Genomic DNA, 17786 nt, shown 5'->3' with positions numbered 1-17786 from the left:
AATGTACATCAATATACCTGATAATTGTAACTATGTAGTTGTTACTGTGGTGAAAGGGATTGGATAAGTGACAGAAATTAATATTAACATCTTATCTTCTTCAATTTTCAAATTTATATATTTAGTTCTTTTTTTCTTATTCTTTATATTAGCGTAATTTTATTTTTTTTACTATCACTTTAGATCGTATATAACTTGACCCTTTTGATAAGAAATTTCTATATAATTTCTAATAGGAAAAAATTATCAAAAGATTTCCAATCATGATCCTTGCAGATTCAAAAATAGAAAGACGAAGGAAAAGCAACTAAGTATAAAAAGGATGAAGAACGATAAAAATGAAAAGAGAAGAAGTAAAAATTAAAAAGAATCATAACTTACTCTTTATATTTAATTATTTGAAATTTACATATTTAATAAGTTATTTTACAACCGCGCAAAGCACGACCTATTTCACTAGTACACATGTAAAACTACCATTAATAATCACTAGCTAGTAAAATCTTTGGTTTATTAGCTTCATCTTTGAACTGCTTTTGCCTGCAAATAATATTTTATATTTATATTATATCTTTGGTTTATTAGCTTCATCTTTGAACTACTTTTGCCTGCAAATAATATTTTATATTTATATTATATTAGAAATGTGGTTCTCAGAAAATCTGGTTCATGTCTTTTCTCTTTGAAAAGTAGGGTTCATATATGCAACAGTAGTAAGTTAATTTTCTAATAATGAGGACTTCGAAATAAACTAAATTTTGAACTGTTGAACATAATAGCTCTTATTTGAACAATTTAGAACTTTAATAACTTTTACATAATATAAATAGGTGAAAATTATTTTCTCCTCCAATTTTGCTTTAAAAATTAAATGCTTTCCTCAACCTTGTGCAATTGACATTTTTATTAATAATAAATTTATATAATCAATTAAATGTAGTATAATTTAATTTCATCTTATTCTATTCATTTTGAGATTATTTTATTTCATCTTCCAAATGAAGTTATTTAATCCCAAAATTATAAATGATGAATAATTTAATCTGGATGCCAAACTATCCCTACAGATTTTTCTTTGCTTTTAATTAAGCCACTTGGGGTAACAAGTGGTTCGATATGGATCCTACCCTATGTAGATATAGTAGGATTGGTACTTGATAATTAGCAAGATTAATAAGAGTATGGAACTTAACCTAATCTAGGGATGACAACTGAGGCATGTGGGGGAGGAGCCTGTCCTGCCCTGCCCAAATCAATAGTCATATCCCTGTGCTGCCCTGCCCAAATCGCCTAATCCTATTATCCTAAATTTGCATCATTAGTTAATCCCCGAAGTCCACGCAACGGGGTCTCTCCATAAAAGTAGCAGTATTATGTTCTAGTAATTCATATCCTAATTAACACTGTGCTTATGAAACTCTTCATTTTAATTAGTTGACATAATGCTCAACAACGAAGGCACTTGTGCTAATCAGCTAATACAAGCTGAAGCTCAAAGTTGGGATTACATATCGAGTTATTTGCGTCCTTTATGTATAAAATGCGCAATTGAATTAGGAATTCCTGATATAATTCACAAAAATGAAATCCAATCACGTCCCTTTCTGACCTTGTTGCTACGTTGCCTAATTTGAACCCTTCTAAGGCTTCCTTTATCCCGATTTTAATGGGAGTTTTAGTTGTTTTTGGCCTTTTCAAGTATCACAAATTACAACAGAGAGACGGCTATTCACTCACCCGTGTTAGCCGTCTTCTTGTGGAAAATGACCCCTCCGGCAAGAGGTCAGTTTTCCTTTTTGCCCAACATCCTGTTGTGCTAAACACGGCTGCTTCCCTGAGCAAATGGTTGCGGGATGATCTCCCCACTGCCTTTGAAACGGCAAATGGGAAATCTCATTGGGATTATTGTGCTGAAGAATCAAACTTTAATAGTGTTTTCAACGATGCAATGGCTGGTGATTCGAGGTTGATCTCCAATTTGTTGATTTCTGATTGTTGTAAGCATGTCTTTGAGGGCTTGACGTCGTTGGTGGACGTTGGTGGTGGAAGTGGCACAGTGGCCACGGCCATCGCAAATACTTTTCCTAGCTTGAAATGCATTATTTTTGATCTACCTCATGTCATAGGTGAGCGAAAGGAAACTGAAAACTTGAAATTTGTAGTCGGAAGTATGTTTGATAACATTCCTCATGCTAATGCAATCCTACTCAAGGTATGTATTATTTAGAATTTGTCAAAAATGGACTTGTTAGAGGCTTTTTGATGAGTTGCATTACAATCTCATTTTTCCATATGTTCCGATGAAAACAGTGGGAATTTCACAATTTTTTTTTATAGTGTTATTATATTTTATTCACTATATATTACAGTAAAAGTCATAAAATCATTTTTTGTTATGTTGAAGTAACTCAATTTATAACACTATTATTACAAACAACCTTATAACCTATCTTAGGTTTTGGTTTTAATTTGTCGTCAAACAATGGGTAAATTTTGAAGAATTTTAATGTTATAGGTAGCTAGGTAGGTATAAAGTTTTGTGACAACTATTATAACAAGTAAAATTCAGTTACTTTAATGTAACAAAAAAACTTTGTTATGTTACTGCTACAATAGTACAATGGAAATATTCCTAACTATTTACTAATTACTTAAATTGTTGCTTTATGGTGAAATAGTGGATTTTGCACAATTGGAGTGACCAAGATTGTGTTAAGTTGCTCAAGATATGCAAAGAGTCAATTCCAAGCAAGGAAAAGGGAGGGAAAGTGATAATCATAGACATAATAATGGAGGATAATTGTAGCAATGAGCAGCTTATTCAATCACAACACTTGATGGACTTTATCATGAGGATTACTTATGCTTCCAAAGAGAGAAGCAAGAAAGAATGGGAAAAACTCTTCTTAGAAGCTGGATTTAGTGAATACAAAATAATATCCTCTCTTGGCTTGAGGTCTCTAATTGAAATCTATCCTTAAACAATACGTATGTTTTCTCTTTGCACATGTAATGTAACTTGATTGCCACAATATTATTCCTCTCCCAAACTTTATTACTGTTGTATTATCCCTTACCTCAGATTAACCACTTCTAATAAAGATTGTTCTGGAGTAGCTTCGATAAGAAAATTCACTTCTTGTAATCATGTCTTCACTTCTTTGGTCACGTAAATAAAAAAACATCTCCTTTAGCCAAAAAGGAAAATAGAAAGATGTGTTGGGTTATTGGGTCTTTTTCCTTTCCTATATGGATAAATGAAACTCAATTTAGACCAACCCACTTTTGCCCATAGACCCATTACTATAGGGCATATATATTGATATTTTTAGGTCTTATTCACCATCACAAAAAGAGAGTTTTCAGCAGCCAAAGAGAGAAAAAGAAAGCTGATTTTCGCACCTAAATTTCAGCCACAGCTGTCAACTTCAAATTGAGATTTTCGCTTTGTTTCTTCTCCGATTGAGCTGATTTTTGGAATGCTTGTTCCTCTCATCTCAATCTTTGATTAGGAACTGACGGAGCTTAATTTGGTGGCCTTTAGATCCTGTTCTTCATTCTCGAACAGTAGCTGCATTTTTGGTGCTTTCACTCCTTTATTTCTCTAGTGTTTGGTGCTGTGGTTTATGTATTGTTTCTTGTTGTTTGGCACTTGTTTGGTGTCTATTTTGGAGGACAATATTGTAACTCTTTGGTGATTATAGTGGAGGTTTGGTCCCGTGGTTTTTAACTCTTCACACCGAAGGATTTTCCATGTAAATTTGGTGTCTCGTGTGATTGCCTTTATTCTTAACTTGTTTCATTTGGTTGATTTATTTGCTATATATTACTCTATTTTGATTGAGTTTATTTGTCTCCTCTTGGTTCAAGTTGGAAGGGAAAGTTTAGTCTTGGGTATTTTCTGCTGCTACCCTGTCGGGCTCTTTGATTGTGCGCTCGTCTTTCCTAAGAAGTGGTATCAGAGAGTTCGTTGTTGTTGATTGTAGATTTGAATGATGGAGGAAAATATGAGCAAGATGGTATGTTTGAATGGTAGTAACTATTATACTTGGAAAGGCAAGATGAAAAATCTTCTATTTGTCAAGAAAATACATCTACCTGTGTTTGCATCTACTAAACCTGAATTCATGACAGATGAGGATTGAGAATTTGAGCACTTACAAGTTTGTGGCTATATCAGACAATGGGTTGAAGATAATTTTAGAAATCATATTGTGAATGAGACACATGCTAGAAGTTTGTGGGATAAGCTCGAGACACTTTATGCTTCGAAGACGGGCAATAAAAAGTTGTTCCTGCTTAAGCAATTGATGAATATCAGATATAAAGAGGGTAGGTCTATTTTTGATCATATTAATGATTTTTAGGGTGTCCTTGACCAGCTGTCCGGAATGGGTGTAAAGTTCGATGAAGAAATTCAAGGACTTTGGCTTCTTAATACTCTGCTTGACTCTTGGGAAACTTTTCGAGTTTCTTTGACTAATTATGCTCCCGGTGGTATTGTAACTATGGAATATGTTAAGAGTGGTGTCTTGAATGAAGAGATGAGAAGAAGATCTCAGGCTTCATCTTCTTTATTTTCAAACTCTGATGTTTTGGTTACTGAAGAGAGGGAGAGAAACAAGTCCAGAGATTCAAATGATAGAGATAAAAGTAGAATCAAGTCAAGGTCCAAATTCAAGATTGTTACATGTGACTATTGCAGCAAAAAGGGACATAACATGAAATATTGTTATAAGCATAAGAGAGATATAAGACGACAAAAGAAAGAAGACGATAATGAAAATTGTGTTGCTGTTGTTGCTAATGCTGATCTTCTTGTTGCTTATGGTGAGAATGACATTAATCTTGTTTGCGATGAGTCTAGCTGGTTTGTGGATTCTGGTGCTACATCTCATGTTACGCCAAAGAAGGAATTATTTTCTTCTTATACCCCAGGTAATTTTGGGATGTTGAAAATGGGCAATAATGATAAAATTAAAGTATTTGGCATTGGCACTATTTGTTTGGAAAGTAACAATAGTTCCAAAATAGTTCTCAATAATGTCAAGCATGCTCTAGATGTTCGCCTGAATTTAATTTCTGTAGGAAGTCTTGATGATGAGGGTTATGTTAATACTCTTGGTGCTGGCCAGTAAAAGCTTACTGGAGGTTCGATGATTGTGGCTCGAGGTGACAAGTTGTCTAACTTGTACGTATTTCAGGGCTCTACTTTTAGAGGCTTGATAAACTTGGTGGAGAATGATACTTCATCAGAGTTGTGGCATAGAAGGTTGAGTCATATGAGTAAGAAGGGGATTGATAGTTTGGGTAAGAAAAATTTGCTTTCTGGAGTAAACAAGCAAAGTTGAAAAAGTGTGTTCATTGCTTACCCGGTAAACAGAAAATAGTTTCTTTTCAGAGTCATCCGCCTTCAAGAAAGCTCGATTTGCTGGAGTTGGTGCATTCTGATTTGTGCGGTCCTTTTAAAGTAAGGTCTCATAGTGGTGCACATTACTTTGTGACTTTTATTGATGATCATTCTCGCAAACTCTGGTATTTTCTTTGAAGTCCAAGGATCAAGTACTTGTTGTGTTCAAGAATTTTCAGGCCTTGGGTGAAAGACAGACAGGGAAAAAAATTAAAATGCATCCGTTCAGATAATGATGGTGAGTCTATTGGTCCTTTTGATAGATATTGCAGAGAGTAGGGTATTCGGCATCAGAAAACTCCTCCAAAGATTTCTCAGTTGAATGGCTTAGCAGAGAGGATGAACAGACCACTAGTTGAGAGGGTTAATGTATGCTTTCAGATGCTAAGCTGCCAGATTCCTTTTGGGAAGAAGCACTTAATACGGCTGTTTATGTTATCAATTTATCTCCTACTGTTGCTTTGAATGGTGATGTCCCTGACAGAGTTTGGTATGATAAGAATGTTTCTTATGACCATCTTAGAGTCTTTGGGTGTAAATCTTCTGTTCATGTTCCTAAGGATGAAAGGTCAAAGTTGGATGTTAAAACTAGACAGTGTATCTTCATTAGTTATGGTCAAGATGAATTTGGCTATCGTTTCTATGATCTAATTGAGAAGAAACTTGTTAGAAGCTGCGATGTTGTGTTATTTGAAGACCAAACAATTGAAGATTTTGACAAAGATGAGAAGGTTGATTCTCAGAGTAGTGAGAGCCTAGTTGATGTTGATCCAGTTTCGTTGACTACTGCTCCTGAAGAAAATCTTCATGATGATGAAAATCAAGTTGATAATGAAGATGATGATCATGTTCAGAATGAACAGCAAGAAGTTGTTGATGCTCCAGTGCAAGTTGATATGGTAGATCAGCAACCAGTTGTTAATGCTCTAGAGAGTTCTCTCAAACGATCTACAAGAGAGAGAATACCTTCATCTCGTTATTCTCCCAGTGAGTATGTACTCTTGACTGATGGGGGAGAACCTGAGAGTCTTGATGAGGCCATAAAAAGTGAAGAAAAAGAAAAGTGGTTTGATGCTATGGAAGATGAAATTAAATCTTTGCAAGATTATCATACCTTTGATTTGGTTAAGCTGTCTAAAGACAGAAAAGCTTTGAAAAATAGGTGGATTTTTAAAGTGAAGCATGAAGATGGTAATCCAATTCCACGGTACAAAGCTAGATTGGTTGTAAAGGGATTTAACCAGAAAAAGAGAGTTAATTTTGATGAGATATTTTCTCTGGTTGTAAAGATGTCATCCATTCGTGTGGTTCTAAGCTTAGTTGCAAGTCTAGATTTAGAGGTTGAGCACATGGATATTAAAAATGCTTATCTCCGTGGTGATTTAGATGAAGAAATTTACATGGAGCAACCCGAAGGTTATGAAGTCAAGGGAAAAGTGAATTATGTTTGCAAATTGAAGAAGAGCTTTTATGGTTTGAAACAAGCTCCTAGGCAGTGGTACAGGAAGTTTGGTTCCTTTATGAGTCAGTAGGGCTTCAAGAAGACTACTTCAGACCATTGTGTTTTTGTGCAAAAATTCTCTGATGGTGACTTTATTATTGCATAGCTTTATGTTGATGACATGCTTGTTGTTGGTTATAATGCTTGCAGGATTCAAAAGTTGAAACAAGAGTTGAGTAAGTCTTTTTCTATGAAAGACTTAGGACCAGCAAAGCAGATTCTTGGCATGCAGATTTTTCGTGACAGAAAGGCCAAGAAGTTATGGTTATCAGAAGAAAAGTATATTCAGAAAGTACTTCGAAGGTTTAACATGGACAAGGCTAAGGTTGTCAGTACACCTTTAGCTATGCACTTCAAGTTGAGCACGAAGCAGTGTCCTTCCAGTGATGATGAGAAGGAAGATATGAAGAAAGTTCCTTATGCTTCAGCTGTTGGTAGTTTGATGTATGCAATGGTTTACACAAGATCGGATATTGCTCATGCTGTTGGTGTTGTTAGTCATTTTCTTTCTAATTTGGGAAGAGAACATTGGAATGCTGTGAAGTGGATTATGAGATATCTTTGTGGCACTTCTAGTCTGAGTTTGTGTTTTGGTACAGGAAAGCCTATTCTTTGTGGTTATACTGATTCAGATAAGGCCGGTGATGTTGATACCCGTAAGTCTACTTCAGGATATTTGATTACTTTTGCAGGGGAAGCTGTGTCTTGGCAATCTAGGTTGCAAAAATGTGGTGCTCTATCTACTACAGAAGCTGAGCTTATTGCTGCTGTTGAAGCTTGTAAAGAATTGCTTTGGATGAAGAGATTCTTTGGGAAACTTGGTTGTGCTTAAGAGAGGTATGTGCTTTATTGCGACAGTCAAAGTGCCATACATCTTGGCAAGAATTCTACATTTCATGGTCGGTCTAAACACATTGATGTGAGATACCATTGGATTCGGGATGTGTTGGATTCGAAGTTGCTTGAACTTGAGAAGATTCATACAGATGATAATGGTACCAACATGATGACTAAATATTTTCCAATAGGGAATTTTGAAGATTGTTGCATGATCGCCGGGATGGCGGTCTCCTCCACATAGTTGGGAGGGGGAGAATTGTTGGGTTATTGGGTCTTTTTTCCTTCCTATGTGGATAAATGAAGCCCAATTTGGACCAACCCACTTTTGCCCATAGGCCCATTACTATGGGGTATATATATTGATCTTTTTAGGTCTTATTCACCATCACAAAAAGAGAGTTTTCAGCAGCCAAAGAGAGAAAAAGAAAGCTGATTTTCGCACCTAAATTTCAGCCACAACTGTCAACTTCAAATTGAGATTTTCGCTTTGTTTCTTCTCCGATTGAGCTGATTTTTGGAATGCTTGTTCCTCTCATCTCAATATTTGATTAGGAACTGACGGAGCTTAATTTGGTGGCCTTTAGATCCTGTTCTTCATTCTCGAACAGTAGCTGCATTTTTGGTGCTTTCACTCCTTTAATTCTCTAGTGTTTGGTGCTGTGGTTTATGTATTGTTTCTTGTTGTTTGACACTTGTTTGGTGTCTATTTTGGAGGATAATATTGTAACTCTTTGATGATTACAGTGGAGATTTGGTCCCATGGTTTTTTACTCTTCACACCGAAGGGTTTTCCACTTAAATTTGGTGTCTCGTGTGATTGCCTTTATTCTTATCTTGTTTCATTTGGTTGATTTGTTTGCTGTATATTAATCTATTTTGCTTGGATTTATTTGTCTCCTCTTAGTTCAAGTTGGAAGGGAAAGTTTAGTCTTGGGTATTTTCCGCTGCTACCCTATCGGGCTCTTTGATTGTGTGATCGTCTTTTGTAACAAGATGTTTATAGTTGTTATGTAACTTCTTCAATTTTTCTTTTCCGATAATTTAAATATATACAATCAAGTAGTTAGTTTATAATAAATATATTCAAGTTTTCTTTACAAAAAAAAAAAAAGAAATAGCCCCAAAATGAATTAGCCACAAAAAAATTACAAAAAAAAAAAATGGTCTCATAAATATGTAACTAGTTTCACGAGGTCCTTGCTAAGCCCGGGCCTAAAGTCAAAGTATAAAAATAATAATTTTAATTTAAAACTATAATTTGTATTATATATATATTTTTACTTTATAATCAGTATAATCTAATGATATGTTAAACAAGTCATATTGATAAGTTTTCATAATTATTAAAGGTGTTAATCACATAACTGCATAATTTTAAATAAAATATTATTTGTGAGGAAGAAAGTATTACTAGAGAATTAGAATATATCAAAAGGTTACAAGTAACTCGATATTTATATGATGATATGATTTAAAATATTTATCAATTACACTCGATGAAGATCATAAATAGAAAGAATACCGATACTTTTATAAATTTGCTAGTATGTAATTTCTTAGTTATAGCTAAAAATAATTTTATTTTGATTTTTGTTGAGTTTTAACTTCGCTCATAATTTTAGAGGCAATAGTTTTCGCAAAATAATTTTTTTCATCGATAGAATCATCTAAAACAAAATCAATGATTTCAAGTTTATACTATGTAATTATAACCTTAATTTAGAGCCTTTATATAAATTAACCAAAAAATGATCTATAAGGATATTAAATGATAATTAAACTACATTAATAGATTACTCAATTTGGTCCATTAACTTATCATGTTATTTTTTTTCACGCTCCTTATAAGAGTACTCTGTTCATCCCATTTTAATTATATATTTTGAAAACTGAATAATATAACAAAGAACTAAGTATGAGGTTGTAGTTGAAAATTATTGCAAATTTTTATTTTGGATTAAAGTTAGATTGAATATTTTTTGAGTTAAAGTGATTGTTGATTTAAAATGAAGGGAGGATTAACTAATTATCTAACAAGGATGAAGTGAGGTTTAACAAGTGAATTTTGAGTTAAAGTAATTATTGATTTAAAATAATCAGCTAACAAGTGGTAAGAAAAAATCAATTATAAAAATCCAAGTCGAATAGTTTTAACAAAAAGAATAAGGGTGAAAATAGAAATATGTAATAAAAAGACACTATTAATTACCACGTGTAATAATTTTATTTCACAAAAAAATTAAAATACCAGAAAACTCCTTGTGAGGACTACTAAAATCAAGATCCTCTCTTATATATAAGTACTAGATAGGAATGCCTATGCGTTGCACGGGCCCAATGCGTATAGTAGAATAAAGTAATCAATGAGAATTTTTTAAACTTTTTTTCCAACATGTCATCCAATCATGCACATTGGTTTAGATGCCAATTTGAAAATTGAATAATTGTATACTTAAATGGCAATGACAGGTTAGTATGATCGAAGTTGAGGACTGAACTGGGGATGGAAACCCATATGCTATAACAACATAGCATAAAATGAAGATGTAATAGTAAGGGACTATCCCGTTTGATTGTATTAGTTGATAGAAATAATCCCATATGTATGTTTTATATAATCATGAGAATAACATACTACTGGATGCTCACATTCATATATGATAGTGACTGTTGTCTATTTACATTGATACATATAATATTTATAAATTCTACAATAGGAGATGAATTTTTGTTGCTACGATCAATCTCTTGGACATTCACGATCAACCACCTGTTAAATTAAATTTAAAGATTAAATTAGTTAATCAGTTCTAAATGTTATAATAAAATAAATCTTTATTCAAAGAAGACAAACACAATATATATTAGGATAAAAGTTTCAATAACCTAAGCTATTATGGTATTGGAATGAAAATTCATTTGTAAATTGAAAGAATTAAATCGTAGGTAGAATTAGTAACACTGTACATATCTCTTTATTTTTAAAATTTTGGATAAACCAAAGAGGTGAAAAGTGGCTCACGTTATGGGCAAAAACTTCTCATGTCTCAAATTATAACCGGAGTATACAATTTCATCCAAAATTTTACACGTAAGATCTATGAATGAGAGTATACAAAATTGAAATGAAACCTAGCTGATCAAAATTAAATTGATCAATTTGGCATGCAGAAAGCAATAGGAAAAATATCTCACTGAAAAACATAATGGATAAAGTACTTAAGATTAAAAAGATTTTACAATGAAGGGGAAAAGGGAATACCTTTATGAAGACGCAACTTTCTAGGACTTTTGTTTCTTAACTGACGGCTTTCTTTCTCTGTTTCTCATTTACTTTAAATAACTTAATCATGGTCCTTACAAAAAAATGCAACACTTTAGACCATAATCCGAATTACAAGATGAAATATATGAAAAATGAATCTTATCCATCTTTTCACCCGTTCAGTTAGCTCCAAAAAAGCACCTACAGAAATCACCAAAAGGCTATTACTCGGTAAACAAATGGAAAAAAATTCAGCATGTGTTGATTCAAATTGTAAGCAAACTGACATGCATTGCAACTTCACAATAAGTAACTATACTCGGAAAGGCTGCTGTTTTCACTTGAAAGAAATTCCAAAAAAGTAATTCACAAAGTTAGTACGAAGACTTCCTTATTAGCTAGTTTAACTAATACTCTTTCATCCAGCTGAAGCGAGAGTTCTAGCTATATTATTAATTATTATATAGATAAAAAACAGAAACAATTGAAGTAGAAGAAAATAGTGTTTAAATACTAAGAACAAGAGTCTTGAATATCTAACTAATTGAAGTATCCAGAAAAGTTGTGCAGAATGATGACTACCAAGAGTCTTGACCCTTAAAACCTTGTCCTCCTGCATCTAGTTCATTGAATATACACCCCATAACTCTAGAATTTTTCTACAACAGTGGAACCTCATTTCCTGTACCTACTACATTATAAAAGAATATATATATATAAAGGGCGAAGACATTTAGCAATTTTATGGTAGAGTTTATAAGAATAGTACTAAATAGAGTGTATTAGTAATGTTCAGATTAGTTGTGCTAGGGTTAGTTCTTATCCACTGTCTCTGTTTGGTTGGTTAGGTGTATTAACTAGAATTTTATCTTTAACCATGCTTAAACATGTATTAATAGCCCTTGTAGTGCTAATCCCATGGTTTGCTATGTATTAGTTATACACCCTATGATATAGAATAGGGTGTATATCTACTACACATTTTAGGCATCTAATACATCCTAGGAAATTACCCCTTAAGGCAATATTCAGCCATTCTGTGAGAACTACATCTCCCAATATAATAGGGAATCTTATTTCCTGCACCTACTATGCCTAAATACATGTCCCAGACAACTGTAAGACCTACATATGAAGGGTTAAGACGGCTAAAACGGCATTGATGATATTTCAGGAGAAGTTTATCCCCCCAATATAAGAGGAAATCTCGCCTCCCCGCACCTACGACATTGTATAGGCATGTACCTGGCCCCTGACAACTCTAGGATTTCCACATATAAGGAAGTTTAGATAGTTATAAAAGACTCAGAACATCTTAAGACACAAATTCACATACCTTGTGAAAAAGGCCATTTGTTGGATCAAAGATAGATCGAGGACTCTGCCTGGATCATTAATGAGAGAGTCGTGCACTTTAATATGATGTAAATGAAAGGGCATCTCAACACGACTAGTCTGCACGGAATAAAGAAAATTCATAATTCCAAAATGTGTACAATCACTGCCAACTTGGGAATCACAACCACAACATCTTTCAAGTTGCTCTTTGCTCCATAGAATGGAAGATTGACAAATATAAAAATTGAAAAATTTAAAAGAAAGCAAGCAGCAAGAAAGTACTCCTAGTTGCACGAAAGTGACCAGAAGAGAGAATTCTCAATGGGAAATAAGTAATATACTTCTAAATGTTCCATTTTTCTTCTTTGTTCCTAATTACTAAAAAATAATTGCTTTATCCAAATTCATCGAAATGCTATATTGGTGTGCATTAATCTATCTAATATAAAAGCAAGCTAATAGGTGAAAATCAATTAGTTTCAAATACTCAAACTATCATACATTGTTGCATGTTAATTACAACAATCAATTATATCAGAGGGTCTAAAAAAGAGAAGCTCAATTAAAAAAAGAACAAAGTACTGGACAAGATATATTTTTCTCTATTACTCCTAATTACCCAAATCATAATAACATTAGCTAAATTCATCAATATGCCAAGCAATGTACACCAACAATAGATCCATTGTAGTTCCACAAAATGGGGTCCGAAGAGGATAGAGTGTACACACTATGCAGACCTTATTTCTATCTTGAAGATAAGGTAGAGAGGTTATTTCTAATAGACCCCGGTTCAAGACAAAGATAAATCTAGAAAAAATCCAATTTTGAATTGGTATCAATTTGGGTTTCTTCTCAAATATGCAGTGCTGTAAACATACAAGCAATAACACGTGTTGTTGAACAAATGGCTGAGAATTCATCCTTCTTCATCTACTCTGCTCTTCCTTTGTTCTGGCTTTACTGGGGCTATTTATTTCTTGGCTTCCCGAGCTTAACTGAAACAATTAGGACTTCTAATTTTAACTTACATGGCTGTTGCATATACCTCTACCATGTGTTTCTTCTAATATTTCATGTTTGCTTAGACTTTGAATCAACACATGCTGAAATTATTTTTCATTTGACAATGTGTAGTTATAAAATGCAGCTGTATATGTAATCTAATATTTCTCAAAGCTTTTGTTAATTTATTTATTTCATATTTTGTAAGTTGGTCATATTAAACACTGCAAGTAGCATTCAGGATGAAGTTCACCGAATAATAGCCTTTTGGTAATTTGTACAGATGCATTTTTGTTGCTGTAATCAATCTCTTGAGGATTCACAATCAAACATCTGTTAAATTAGATTTAATGATTAAATTAGTTAAGAAGTTAAAAATGTGATAATAAAACTAATCTTTAGTCAAAGAAGACAAACACAATAGTTATTAGAATAGAAGTTCCAATTACCTAAACTGTTATAGTAGAGGAATGAAGATCCATTTGTCTATTGAAAGAATTACATTATAGATAGCACTGGTAACACTGTACGTATTTCTCTGTCTTTAAAATTTTGGATAAATATTTGCATACCTATTCGTAAAGTAGCTACATTTTTGTGAAATATTGATAGCAATGACACCCAACCCCTCCAGTAAAGTACTACATTCTCTCTTAACTTATCATATTTTTAGCCTACCAAGATAACCTATGACCTTTCTCAAGATCATCTGACATTTGGAAGATTATTCACTACACACTGTCATTAAAAAAATTTCTTGTCATGATATAACTCTCACAGGAAGAGGAGAAAATCAACCAATCCAGACCCAATTTCTAAAACAAAAAAGTTATATAATATGGAACCAAAAGCATTTCTTACTCAAGCACTTGCAACTGACAAAACTTAATTGCTAATTTTCCACCTACAGTACTAAGTGCAAAAGATGTTCATTTGATTCAAAGCAGTAGTTAGCAAATTATGATGTCAGTAACCAAAAAGCTTAAATCAAAGATAAAAGCACATACACATGGAAAGAGAAAGGAGATTGCAAACCTGAATCTTCGCTTGCCAAGAGGTTTTCATTTGGTCGTTTCTTTTAGCATCAAAGAACAAATGGGAAATCAACAACTTCCAGCAAAGAGTTCCTTCATCACCAAAAGTCCTGTCATCAGAATCTGCATCAGAAGTAATAGATGTTTGACTCTGGATTCCTGATACAGAAGATGATGATGTAGATGAAGGCACTACAACGTCCTTAGTATAAAATTCAAGAGGTTTTCGTGTTGAAGCCAACTTTCCGCCACCGCCAGCAAAAGCAAGGTCTTGTAAGGAATGAGCTCTCTCACTTATCTTCCTTCCTTCATGATCTGACATTGAAATGCTGCTTTCTTTATTTTCTGGAACATTCTTAAAAGCTTTCTTGCCAAGATTTTTCAGAAATTGTTGAACTTTTGATAATGAACCATTAAACTTACTTGGTTTATCACCCAAATCAACACTAACACTTGTATATGGTTTCATAAATGAAGGATAACCTGTATTTAGTGACATCAAGTAATTTTGAAACTCTATGCTCAACATGAAAAACCACTTTAGTTTTTCTTTCACCTCGCAGGAAGCAAGATGAAGAGATTTGCACCACGCTTCTTCTCTTTAACATGTCTCAAGATAAATGTCCAGTATTCTACTTCTTTCATTTAAAGTTGATGCTCTACTCTCTATTTTGATAAGATATCTTTTAGCCCTGTAACATTGCAGTAGATAACACCAATTGAAGTTGTAAGTTATTGTTATTACATTTTTTCCACGCAATTAGACAAACCACTTACTTCACTATGTTCTCAATAAGGAGATTAGATTCTACATAGAAAGTATATAATATTAGCTTCTCTAATGAAGTCAATTTTTTCTGAATTGACTACCTCTTGCATTCTGAAATTTTGTACTCCGACTTTTTAAAAAATTCCTTGAAATAATAGAGAGCATTTCAATTATATATTATATTATCAAGTTCGCTTATTTTTGTAAGGAAATAACTTATTTCTTTATATTGCTTTCTACTGGCTTCTTAAAGTACCCGTTATGGGTAAAAACTTGTTATGTCTCAAATTATAGCAACTAATCCTAAGCCTTTAGGTACAATTGGTGGCTTTACAGGTGTCTTTATTTATACAACCCCTTCATCACATAGCCAATTCTAGAATGTTTGGGCTTGTTCTGGGATTTTTAGGTCAAGTTCATCAAACTCAAGTGAACTTATGAAGAATATTTTTTAGGAACTGTGCAAAGTTTAAAACTTAAGAAGCATCTCAAATAAAGAAAGTAACTGCAAATTGATAGACATCTAGACCAGTGATAAAAGGTCCGAAATAGTCTATATCTCTTAGTAGTTGACAAGAATTATTAGCCAAAAGAAAATTAAAGCTATTTCTAATTTGAAATTAAAGATTTTTTCACCTTTAAATTTATGGAACAAATTCAAGAATTCATACATAAACATGATGCTTCACTTAGCTAGAAATGTGAACGATGGGAATTTGTTTGGTACAACACATGTGGCCTATCCTAATTTTAGGAGCGAGGGATAATTATTATCGTCCATCTCTTAGCCTCTTCATTGATGACACTGCAACTGCCAACCAAAAGTCTAGCCATAGAAAAATGAGAACTGCTACTACTATTGCTTTCTCCTTGTTTGTCTATTTTTTATTGATGCATGATAAAGGAAGTAGAGTAAAGTTACATGTAACGCCTCGAGTCTGTACTCCAAACACTACATGATGCTCATAATTCCGAAGGACCACAAACTAACCCATGATTGGTACCTATAACTGAATAATAATACTGTAAATATGTAGAAATTAGATGGAAACTGGACATAAGGTTCAATACTGTAAATAAATAATGAATACGGTATATCAATACAAAAACTAAACATCTGTTTGAAATATTCTAGTCTGAAAGCCTCTACTATCTGAACATAAAGTTGATAGGAAAAGCCTCCAACTAACTCCAACTACTGAAACCTGTACTGATAAACTGAATTGCTGAAGAATAATCATGTCCTCAAACTATGAAGACTCACCATAAACTCTGGCTGCTGAAAATTTGAACTGCTAAGTATGACCGGGAGCTCGTGTGTCTGAACTTATAATATAAAACATCATAGCACAAACGAAAGGTATGCATCAGTACTTTGAATGTACTGGTATGCTAAGTGAGGTATGATGAAATGTATGGGTTCATATGCATGAATAATACTAACTACATGACATGAGTTTGGCTGAATAAGAGTACATGAATGAATATGTATACTGTAATTGAGATCATGACAGCACTGGATACTGAGTTCTGAATACTGATTAACTAATATGTGAGTTTACTGAGACTATATTACTGATAATTAAGTGACTGTATCTAACAGTCCTAGTTCTGTAGAACTGAATTGAGTTCTCTACTAAGACTGGAACTAAAATTAAGACTGTGGGAGGTAATTATCTAACAGACATGTCCCTTTCTAAATAGAGTAGGGTCCAACCTGTAACCCCAGTAGGAAGGGTGTCAGTACCGTGCCACAGGTAAAGACAAGCTGAGTCACCCTCTTTTGGTAGGTTCCCTAAATGAGAACGGTGGTACCCTCAACTGAAAGGTAGGAAACCTTATCAACCCTTAACGGGCAGCTTGATGCCTCTACCTACACTGGCTACGTAGTTCTGGAATGCAAGGACTATTTCTAAGGATCATACCCTCTACTAGCAGGTGAGTCCCCATCATTGGGTTCACTCAGTGTTGATCTTACTCCCAACTGAATAGACACTGGACTGATTTCTAAACTGTACTAAGCTGGGCTAAACTGGTACTGATTGTACTATATAATTGAACTGAACTGATTATAGTGAACTGGACTGATACTGAGTTCACTGAGTTTTCCTGAGTTTTGTAACTGATTGAATTCTACTGATCATGACTTGACTGATCTATTCTGTGACTGACCATGGCTTTAGGTAAACAGCTAAATTATCGGGTGTTAAATACCCCAAGGACTCGATAGCATAATGTAACACCCTAAAATCGGGTCCTGAGATGTCACACGGTGCTTAGGATCACAAGTGACCCCAAGCTAACCCTTTTACTGGCATAACTCATAAGCAACTGAACAAAAAGTATAAATCTATACAAATCTGTGGAAAATAGCTCTATTCTGAATATGATAGATACAAAACTAAATTTACAAGATTACAACTCTGCTTTTACAACTAAAATAGAAACAAAATACATCAACTTCTACTGATTGTCTATGAAGCCTCTACTAGTACTGACTATAGGTAGCTAGGTCATGACTCCCGACTATCCCAACTCAATACGGTTGGATAAAGAAAATACTAACACTTTTCGAACTGTATAACTAACTCAAGCCCTTGAATCAAAAGGACTCATCACCTGCT

General features: G+C 33.7%; 1 protein-coding gene and 1 pseudogene across 3 annotated transcripts; one reads left to right on the top strand and one right to left on the bottom strand.

Moving 5' to 3' along the window:
• The first annotated feature begins 1408 nt into the window (after positions 1 to 1408).
• LOC107856046 lies at positions 1409 to 3041 on the top strand (annotated as a pseudogene).
• Positions 3042 to 10922: 7881 nt separating this feature from the next.
• On the bottom strand, positions 10923 to 15802 carry LOC107856037. Of its 3 annotated transcripts, XM_016701036.2 has the most exons (3): positions 14395 to 15802; positions 12353 to 12471; positions 10923 to 11217 (listed from the first exon to the last, which is right to left on the bottom strand). In XM_016701036.2, the coding sequence occupies exons 1-3, from the start codon at positions 14920 to 14922 to the stop codon at positions 11196 to 11198; spliced, it is 669 nt and encodes a 222-aa protein (XP_016556522.1). In that variant the 5' UTR covers positions 14923 to 15802; the 3' UTR covers positions 10923 to 11195. The 3 variants fall into 3 exon arrangements, with proteins under 3 accessions (XP_016556522.1, XP_047253034.1, XP_016556524.1); XM_047397078.1 differs by lacking the exon at positions 10923 to 11217 and having other exon boundaries at positions 11695 to 12471; XM_016701038.2 differs by lacking the exons at positions 10923 to 11217; positions 12353 to 12471 and adding an exon at positions 12979 to 13352.
• Between the last annotated feature and the right edge of the window lie 1984 nt (positions 15803 to 17786).

The sequence above is a fragment of the Capsicum annuum genome, chromosome 1 (genome assembly GCF_002878395.1).
Source record: "Capsicum annuum cultivar UCD-10X-F1 chromosome 1, UCD10Xv1.1, whole genome shotgun sequence".
Lineage (NCBI taxonomy): Eukaryota > Viridiplantae > Streptophyta > Magnoliopsida > Solanales > Solanaceae > Capsicum > Capsicum annuum.
This window is presented reverse-complemented; position numbering and strand designations above follow the sequence as displayed.